At 51.2% G+C, this 9,771-nt stretch overlaps 1 protein-coding gene across 2 annotated transcripts; it reads left to right on the top strand.

Annotated features, from left to right (window-relative positions):
- The first annotated feature begins 1,430 nt into the window (after positions 1-1,430).
- On the top strand, positions 1,431-8,819 carry SLC16A8 (solute carrier family 16 member 8). 2 transcript variants are annotated; one of them, XM_027661143.1, is made up of 5 exons: positions 1,431-1,538; positions 3,475-3,782; positions 4,284-4,427; positions 4,984-5,847; positions 8,039-8,819. In XM_027661143.1, the coding sequence occupies exons 2-5, from the start codon at positions 3,554-3,556 to the stop codon at positions 8,431-8,433; spliced, it is 1,632 nt and encodes a 543-aa protein (XP_027516944.1). In that variant the 5' UTR covers positions 1,431-1,538; positions 3,475-3,553; the 3' UTR covers positions 8,434-8,819. The 2 variants fall into 2 exon arrangements, with proteins under 2 accessions (XP_027516944.1, XP_027516953.1); XM_027661152.1 differs by having other exon boundaries at positions 1,442-1,538; positions 3,484-3,782.
- The last annotated feature ends 952 nt before the right edge of the window (positions 8,820-9,771 follow it).

The raw sequence follows: 9,771 nt of genomic DNA, 5'->3' as shown, positions 1-9,771 counted from the left end.
GTCTTGTGAGGACATATCTGCCCTGAAGGAAGAAGCGGAGCACAAGAGACCGCTCGACAGGTGCTAGATTCCTGTAGGCCCACCATGGAGCAAAGATCCAGCAGGACCATCTAACCAGGTATCTTCATCTAGAGGTGGGAAGTGCCAGCCAGAGGGAGAAGGAAACACTGCTGACGGGTCTGCCCAGCCCTTGGAGGCTCAGCTTGTCAGGAGGTCATCACTTCATTGCACAGGTCAGTGGTGCGGGGAAATGCTTGCATCCTTGCTCTGACAGCCTTTGGGACAGCTTCACCTAGGCCTGCACTTATTTAATCCTCTAAGAAATGCTTTCCCAGAGCATTGTCTATAGGCTGGGGAGGCTGGTGGCATGAACTGTGACCCATGCACATGATAAACAGACCCCCCTACCCCATTCGTACTGTGTGGAGGTACTAAGAGCCATCTTAGCATTTATGTGGATCCTCCTGGATGCAACTTGTCTGGCACAGTGGGGCTTTGCTGGGCACCATCCCGCACTGGCTGCACTGTGCTCTGTGTGTGTCCAGGGACTGGTAGCCACATCTCAACTTCCTGTGGTCTTCTTCCTCCTAACCTGGGCTTGTGACTTCTGGTACTGGCACACGTCTTCTCCTTGCACCCACTTTAGCAAGCTCTGTGGCAGTGCCAGATCTGCGGTGCACTGGAAAGGATAGGTGCCTTGCTGATGAGCTTTTAGGTGCATGTGAACTTATGCATGATATTTTTACCTGTGAATAAAGCTCCTTAACTAAAGAGAAAATGATAGCAAGCTGTAGAGCTCACAAAGGCAGGTGCAGGGTACCTGGTGTGTCCACTGTGTGCAGCCGTGAGCTGAAAAGCATATGTGTTGTGTTAGGAACAAGGCAGCTCTGAACTGCCTGGCTCAGCACTGGGATAAATCTCCAGCAGAGGCATACTACAGCATATTGGCCTTGGAGGCATCTCCACAGGTGAGCTCCTCTGTTGCACTTCAACTTTTTCAGCCAACATACAGCTGCAGGCAGGTAAAAACGCTTTAATCCTTTGCTGTACAGTTGTGTAGCACTGAGTAAGTGGCTCCTGTGGAGGTACCCATCCAGCTCCAAACTCAACAGCACTGATGGATATTTGTCTACCCTGCTCTTCAAAATGAGACACCGTGAACTCACCATTGACAGGCGATGCTACAGAAATCTCTGAAGAGCATGTCACAGGCAGACAAATATTTTCTTGCTAGGAAGCTGGTGGAGGGCTGCGGGTTTCAGGGAAAGATGAATAGCAGTGGTTTGATTCATTTGATTTGTGGTGTCGGGTGCAATAAAGAAGAGCGAGACTGGGAGAGGGGCTTGGATAAAAAGCGTCAGGGTATGTTTGGTGGTTTGGCAGTCGCTCTTATTTGAAGTAGCTACGTGCAGCACACGGTGCAGTGGTGGAGCACCAGCAGTGATTGAGAAATCAGTGTGCTTTGGCAGCAGGTCACCTTTTGTACAACCGGATCTAGTTTATCGGTCAGGTGGAGCTGGGAGAGGAACAGCAGGCAGGTAATGGCAGAAGCTGAGGAGACTGTTCAATCTGGTTGTCAGGGTACCAGTGATCCAGATAACACTGGGAAGGGTATGAGGGGGGAGTTGGAGGTACGGGTATGGTATGGGAGTATGGGTAGCTGGAGAGCATATAATTATTCTTTTCTTCCTTGTAATTATTCTTTGCCTTAAAAATGTCCTTATAGCACTGTGTTCTCAGTTCATGCCTTTGTCCCTTGCCACAGTCTCTGGGATCTGGGATGGGAGGAAGAGGCTGAAGTAGCCTGTGCCAGCCCCTGTTGTTCAGCCTGAGAGCTGCAAGGATATGGCTATCTAGAAGAGTTGCCCCAGTCCATGCTCAGAGCCAGATTCTACTCCATTTTTTTATGGCTGATGGGGTCTTGAAAGTTTGGGGAACTCTGGTGACAGGCATCTGGGTGCTGCACTGAATAACCACCTCTGTGTTTTCAGGAGAAGGGCCCCCTGCGGAGGGGAAGGAGGGATACAGCTGAAAGTGGCTTATAGGGTAGGTTCACCTCTTGCCTAGCAAGGGCCCTTTATGTGGCTCTGCCCCAGCTTTTGCCCTCCACACTTTTGTCTAAAGGATTTGCACTTGTTTGACATGCAGAGCAACAGCAGCTATGGGAATCAGATCAAGTTGTCCCCATTGCTTGGAGGACACTAAAAACAGGTACTTCCTGAGAAATGCACCCAGATCCAAAAGTATCAGGTTCTAGCCATGTGTGTCGCATCCACAGGACAGTCCCTGTCCCCTTAGTAGTCTCTAGTTGATGTGTGACTGCTGGCATTTCCCACGACTGCCGGTGCCAAGGGATGGCGACATTGCTGCTATCTCATAGTCCTTCAGCCAAGGGAGCTGGGGAGGAGGGAGGACCCATGTTGGAAGTGTACTGTCAGAAAGACGGTGATGATAGAAGACAAAATGGACCCAAAAAGCCCAGCTCATGCATGGAGAATGCTTGTTTGATCTTACTCAGGAGCATCTATAATCAAAGTCCAGTGATGGTTTTGCATACAGGTGTGAAAATAAGCCTGAATGACCAAGAAACTGAGGCAAATGGTGCTGGAAGGGGCATGGTAGCTAAGGGAGACCTGGTACCTAAGGGAGACCTGGTATCTAAGGGAGAAATGAGAAATGAAAATGAGAAATGAAAAACATACCCACAGCAGCCAGCTGGAGTGAAATTCCTGGGCAGCTTAAGAGCCCCGAGAGCAACTCACAAGACATCCCCTTTAATTCCCTCCTTCGCCCCACTTAGGCTTTGTTCCGGCCCCTCCGTGTAGGTACAGAGCCCTAATCTCTCTGGCATGCAAATAACCACCGGTTTTCTGTTCTCTCCCCCTTCACCTATTTCGAAAATCTGGCCCCTGGCAGCGGGGAAGCGAGGGCAAAGGAGAGTGCTGTGCACCGGGGCCTCCTAGAGGAAAGTACAATGGGCTTAATGGATCTCCTTGCCTCACTGCTGGAGGTTTCTGTAGCAGGGCAGGTCCAGGAGGGCTCCCAGCTGGAGCAGACCAGCATGGGAGAGGCTCAAAGGAAGATTTTGGGAACCAAAAGGGTTCACATTGCTGGTCTTCACCTCGCACCACCTGCAGGCAAGGCTGGATATGGAACAAGTGGGGTGCTGCAGATCCTAATGCCACATCAGATGCAGCTCTCCAGGCTCAACTGGGAGCTGTGACAGTGCTCAGCTGTGCCTGGTTGGAGGTTATGGAGCTGCCCTAGGCTCAGGGGGAGCTTCCCACCTTTGCCCAGCTGAGGTATGACCTTGCACCCAGAATTAATCCTGCCTTGCCTGGCAGGATGAAGGTGCAAAGAGCTGATGCGGTCCCTCTGGGGAGGCTCTCAGAGCTTGGAGATGGTGGGCATGGAGACAAACCTTGTAGTAAATGTTTGCCTGCTCTGTTTTTCTCTTTTCTTCTTTTCTTTCAGCCCCTGCAGATTTTCTCTCTCTCTCTCTCTCTGTTGCCCTATTTCCTTCCTTCCCGCCTTTCCCTTCCTAGGCTAGACGATGGGGAGACCTGACCCAGAGGAAGGGCAGCTCCCAGCTCCCGTGAAGCCCCCAGATGGTGGATGGGGCTGGATTGTGCTCTTTGGCTGCTTTGTGATCACCGGCTTCTCCTATGCCTTCCCAAAAGCCGTCAGTGTCTACTTCAAGGAGCTCATGAAAGATTTCCATGTTGGCTATAGTGACACAGCCTGGATCTCCTCCATCATGCTGGCCATGCTCTATGGAACAGGTGATGCTTGGACACACTTCCCCCTCCCCAGCTTGTGCCTTCCCTACTCTGCCATGGGCTCAGACCATGTCCCCATGGACCCTTCTCATGCTCACTGGCCCGGTCACGAACCAAGATGCAGAATACAATTGTCCCATCACTTCTCTTCTAGAAGTGTGCTGCATTTCATGTCCCTGTTTCCTCTGCCCCGGGAGACCTCAGGGGTCACCCCACCTGCCTCTTAGACAGTTGTTTGCTTCCACTGCTGAAGTGTTGTCCCTATCACACCATAATCCTCTTGTTCCCAGGGAACAGGGGTCTGAAGGCAGAGAAAAGCAGAAGTCTCCACACCACAGCCTCTCTCCCTTGGCCAGGCCCCTTGGATGTATATCTAAGCAGCCAAGTAGTGATCTCCATTATTACTGTTTCATCTTCCTCAAGTGCCCTGCTTGAGTTACCTGCTGTTTCCCAGTTGTCCTGTCTCCTTCTTGTCTCCTACTCTTGTCTTCTTCTTCCTTCTAGGACCAGTATGCAGCATCATGGTGAACCAGTTTGGCTGCCGGCCCGTGATGCTCATTGGCGGGCTGCTTGCTTCTGCTGGGATGATCCTGGCATCTTTTACCACCAATATCATTGAGCTTTATCTGACAGCTGGTGTGCTGACAGGTGAGAGTCCCAGGAATTGGTGAGGGACAACACAGACTTACCTGGGGAAGAGCCAAGACGATGCTGTATTTCCCTTTAGCATTGCCACGTCTAGCATCAAGCCTCCCCTCACCTATTGGCAGATGCTAGGGGAAGCATCTAGTCCTGAATATTGCACTTGTGAGGGATTCATCTGCTGGATCTAAACAGGCAGGGCCTGTGGTTGAGGGGACAGAGACAGGAGAAATGTAAGTGGTGCTCAGCAAACATGGCAACTGGGGTGGTGTCAGTATACAGTGGTAGGGGAGAGAGGCAAAGCTCCTGTGTAAGGCACAGGTCCTGCCTAAACGTGGCCACAGTCACCTGATTCAAACACATTTCAGGCAAACAGGCTGGTTTGGCCTGTCTTCTGCAGGGGCAACCCACCAACACAAAGGCACAGAGGCTTGTGAGGAACACATTCATGCCATCATGGCACTTCAGACTAGGATAGTCTGAGGGGAGTTTTCAGCTTGTTGTAAACCACACTCATGTTCTTGTACTCCCTGTCTCCCTCCTGGCTCTCACTTTCACATAGGTCTGGGTATGGCGTTGAACTTCCAGCCCTCACTGATCATGCTGGGCACCTACTTTGACAAGCGTCGGCCTCTTGCCAATGGACTGGCTGCTGCTGGGAGCCCTGTCTTCCTTTCTTCCCTCTCTCCATTGGGGCAAGTGCTGCTGGAGAAGTTTGGTTGGCGAGGAGGGTTCCTTATCATGGGGGGCCTTCTGCTTAACTGCTGCACTTGTGGGGCAGTTATGAGACCCCTGGATATGGGCATGAAGCGGAAGATGGGGAAAGCTCAGGACAAATATGAAGCCAAGGAGATGCTGCCCATAGGAGGGAAATCGGAGGAGGGAATCAGCACCACTGATGGAACCAAGAAAGCCAAGAAAGCCAAGAAAAAGCCCAAGAAAGGAAAGAAGCTTTTGGATTTTAGTATCTTTTCCAACCGAGGGTTTATCATTTACACTATTTCAAAGTTCATCCTGGTCTTGGGCCTCTTTGTGCCCCCCATATTGCTGGTCAACTACGCCAAGGACACAGGTGTACCAGACACAGAGGCTGCATTCTTGCTCTCCATCATTGGTTTCATAGACATCTTTGCCCGCCCAGCCTGTGGCATGGTGGCAGGGCTGAAGTGGGTCCGCCCGCATGTGGCGTATCTGTTCAGCTTCTCTATGCTCTTCAATGGCTTGACGGACATCTGCAGTGCCAGGGCTAGCAACTACACGGGGCTGGTCATCTTCTGTGTCTTTTTTGGCATCTCTTATGGCATGGTGGGGGCACTGCAGTTCGAGGTGCTGATGGCCATCGTTGGCTCCCAGAAGTTCTCCAGTGCCATCGGGCTGGTCCTACTTATCGAGGCTTTTGCTGTGCTCATCGGTCCACCCTCTGCAGGTAGGTCTTTTGCTGCAAAACAAAGGTGATTCATCTGCCTGCCATTTCACAGTATTGCAGGTATTGGGCATGGACACACCATTTTGAAGAAAGACCCTATTTCTCAACTTTAAATTTCCTCTGGAAGCTGAGAGCTGATCTCTGCCTTCATTGTCAATGTTGCATAAAATCACGTTATGGACAGGGTCAGGTACATGCTGCAGGCAAACCTTTGAGAGTCTTCATCAGGACAAAGCAGGGGTCTTTCAAGTTCGCTGTGTGTCTACGGCCTTTTAATTGGTATTGTAAATAGCAGTGTCAATTTGTGATGGCCCCAATCCCACGACACAGGTGTTTTGGTGTCAGTCAAGTCAAAACAGCTTGTACAGCCCCCTGAGGCATTTGCTGTTACTTTTTTTTAAGAGGATTAAGATACCCACAGCTTTTCAGCCTGCCTAGTCTAGGTCACAGTTTCTGGTAAGGTCTGTGCCCCACAAACTGTCCATAAACTGTTGAATGGAGAGACCCTTCACCCAAAAGGTTGGTATAGGTTAATGTTAAGTGTCCGATTAGGTCTAAGAAAGCCAAATCATGCCAAAGGCTTATTTCCAAATGAAGTGCAGTTTCCTGCATGTGTGATTTGTGGGGAAGAGTCAGGGACAAGACCATGGGCAAATCCCTAGGCAGGAACTACTCCATTGCTTCCCGCACTCATTTCCTTCAGCTGTAACACATGGGCTAAAGCCCATCAGTGAAGACCTCAGTGTGAAAGGTCTATATCCCAGCACATATCACCAGTTATGAGCAAAACCTGCCCTCAGTAACTCCACCCAGCTCTCAGGTAAAATTGGTGGCCAAGAGAAGACCTCTTAATGCTAACAATAATTCATGTCTTACCTTATAAGCTGTGGGGCAGTTGGCAGTCCCAGGCCAGGGAGGGTCTAGAAATAAGTGTCTTGGAGTCATCTGTAGAGAGATCATAGGGGGAGAGGAGGATTTAACAGTGCCTTGCTCAAAGGAGCAAGGCACACCAGTGGGTGGTGACAGGGGACATCCCTCAGCCCTCCTGCCTCAGTTCAGCTGTGCCTTGGAACTGGGCGCACGCACAATGGGATGCAGACTGTGCAGGGTCACTGAAGAATGGTGCTGGGAGCAGCCAGGTCGTGGTTCCCACCTTCCTTGCTGCTGCAGCACCCCCCTGGTGCAGGAAGCTCGACTGTGCTGACAAACCTGACGGCTTGGACTTGGGGGGAGCAGGACTCAGGGGGAACAGTGCTCGGCTGGGAGAAGGGGGTTGTACAAAGTGGCTTTGTTTGGTGTAATCCTCCTGAGCTGCTTCCCAGTGGGGCTGAGGAAGTTTGGCACAGGATAAGCTGCACACGCACACACACACACACACACACACACACGCATGCCCCCTTCTGCATGCAGGCTCCTCACTCGCCATCTGGCTTGGGTGAAGAGGGGCACATTCACCTGGGGGGGAATTCGCCACATGTCTCCCATGACTGCTCCAGGAGGCACCTCAGCATGTCCTGGGGCTGGTTTCAGGTCATGCACTCTAGCGCAGCAGGGACTGGGGATCACATGCACAGTCAGGAGCATGCAGGATTGGGGTGAAATCTGCAGTCCCATGGCCACATCCTGACTGCAGTAGGGCAGCTGCTGAGGCTCCCCAGCATCAAAGACTAGGAACCCTCCCTCCGTTGCCAGCCCCAGTGCATTCAAAAGATACATTGAGAACATTTCTTTGGCAGAGAAATCATCAGGTGTGGGCCAATCAAAGGGATTTCTCTGCCAAAGAGAAGTTTCTTCTTTCCTTCAGAATGTTTTCCGGACGTAATAGCTTAAGAAATAGCAATGCCTCTCAAATTTTCTTTTCTGAGACTTGACCAGCCAAGTCATGAGAGGCTTTGCTCACCTTTGCAAGAAGAAGGTGGCCCACCATGGTGCGAGACCATAACATCAGTGTGTCACAATTAATTAAGCTTCTTCAAACATGGGAAAACACCATCCCTGCACTCTTATGGAACTTTCCCTGGTGGTACAGTGTGGCTCTTGCCCAGGGTGATTTTTAGACATTCAAGCTTCTTGCTCTTTCTTTGAGGAATGGGTCCTCAGCCAAATGCAGGTGCTGCCCACCTGTGCTGGGCTGTCTGTGCAGAAGTGTGTGGGCTGAAGCTGACCCTCTCATTTTCTATTCAACCACCAGGCCGCCTGGTCGATGCTCTCAAGAACTATGAGGTGATCTTCTACCTGGCGGGCTCAGAGGTGGTGCTCTCTGCTCTCTTCCTGGCCGTCGCCAGCTACTGCTGCCTGAACCGAGGGAAGAAGAAGGAGCCTCCCCCAGAGAACAACCCCTCTGCGGGAGGTGGGAGTGACACCGAGGAAGCAGAGTCCGATGTGCAGGAAGCCGAGGAGCACAGCAGTGACAACCACCAGCCGGCCCACAGCACTGACAACACCGTGGTGGCAGCCAACGAGGAGGCCAACCACGTGGCAGAGGAGCAGAGTGGGGAGGGAGGTGGGTGTCCTGCGGGGGACAGGGAGGTGTTGGCACGAGATGGCTGCAATGCTGACCAGACGGTGGAGAGGGACAGTTTCTAGCCAGAGCAGGGGAACAGGGATGTATAAAACTGGCCTTGTTTGCATGCACCTCAGCATGGGAGGGTAGGTGGGATATGGGGAGGAGAAAGCTGGGACAAAGGCAGATGTAAGAAGTAAGTGGGAGAGGTATAATAGCTGGTCCTTAAGTACATATGTCCACACACCTACCCAGTGATACATCTACTTGCATCCTGTACTCATGCTGGTACAACACAGGCTCAAAGCAGCCCAAACACCAAAAAGAAAAAAAAAAAAATCTTTCCTCACTTTCAAAACAGCCCTGGAGAAAGTCTTCTGAAGAGGCTGCCAAGGACTCTCCTTTTCCTTCTGCATTGTCACAATACTGAACACAAACAATTAGAGACTCTTTGTAATCAGATCTAGTATGCTTTGTTCTGGTGTCAGTGTTTCCTTCACCCCATTTCCAGTCGTTGGGATAGCGTCAGTCTCACTGGCAGTGGGTTTAGGAGGTGGTGTAACTCATAGCTATTACCTGGGCCACCTCCAGCTGCCGCCAGCACGGGGGTAGACACCACGTTCTCTGTGGTATCTCCCTTGGGTGCTGCCAAATCGGGGGCCACCAGCTCCGACCACCTCTGTCTGGTGCACCTTTTGTGGATGGTAAAGTTGGGGCAGTGACACTGATACTGCTTTTCCAAGCAGTGAAGCGCTGTGCTAGAGGCTGCTGCTGAGGTGTAAGGAGAAGACATCTAAGAAAAGCTAATGCCATTAGGTGTGCAGCCACAATACAGAGCCTTGCTGACAGGAATAGCACCAAGCCAGCTTTATCTAGGCTCAAGTGAGTCCTATTGACGTGTGAAGGGAACAACTTGGCCCCTATGGGGGTGGGGGTTTCAGGGCAGGTAAATAACGGTGTCCCAAGTGATTATCCACTGAGTAGGAATGGCACCAGACGTGCCTGTGTTTTCCTTTTAAATAGAGAAAACCCCCTTACATAAAGGAATCAAAGGTAAAGCAGGAGGACAAGCCCCAGCTCCTGGGTGCCACTAAAGAGAGTGTTGGAGCACGTGGTAAGGCAGGCATGACCCTCTCACCCCCCACTGCAGTGGTGGATTCAGAGAGGACAACCTTCCCTGGCATGCTTAAACCACTTCTAATCTGCTTTAAGGACTGGATCTTTTATAAACACCCCTGACCAAAGCTCTTTCTTCCGGTTTCCTGAACTGCTTCACCTCAGAGACCCTGGGGAGAACCTGTGACTATAACGAGGGATCAAAAACTAAGCAGAGGGCTACAGGGAAGGCAGCTCATGGGGCCATCAAAAGAGGTGTTTCATTCCACACCAGACTGACTACAAATTAATTGGTAATTGGCCAA

This window comes from Corapipo altera, unplaced genomic scaffold (assembly GCF_003945725.1).
Source record: "Corapipo altera isolate COAL_440 unplaced genomic scaffold, ASM394572v1 1, whole genome shotgun sequence".
Classification (NCBI taxonomy): Eukaryota; Metazoa; Chordata; class Aves; order Passeriformes; family Pipridae; genus Corapipo; species Corapipo altera.
Note: the sequence above shows the minus strand (reverse complement) of the source record. Positions and strands in the feature narration are given on the sequence as shown.

Bases quoted from the DNA above. Each gene is read 5' to 3' on its own strand.
- SLC16A8 (XM_027661143.1), top strand. From the start codon at position 3,554: ATGGGGAGACCTGACCCAGAGGAAGGGCAGCTCCCAGCTCCCGTGAAG. The intron at 3,783-4,283 runs GTGATGCTTGGA...TCTTCCTTCTAG, and splicing joins GGCCATGCTCTATGGAACAG to GACCAGTATGCAGCATCATG. The intron at 5,848-8,038 runs GTAGGTCTTTTG...TTCAACCACCAG, and splicing joins CATCGGTCCACCCTCTGCAG to GCCGCCTGGTCGATGCTCTC.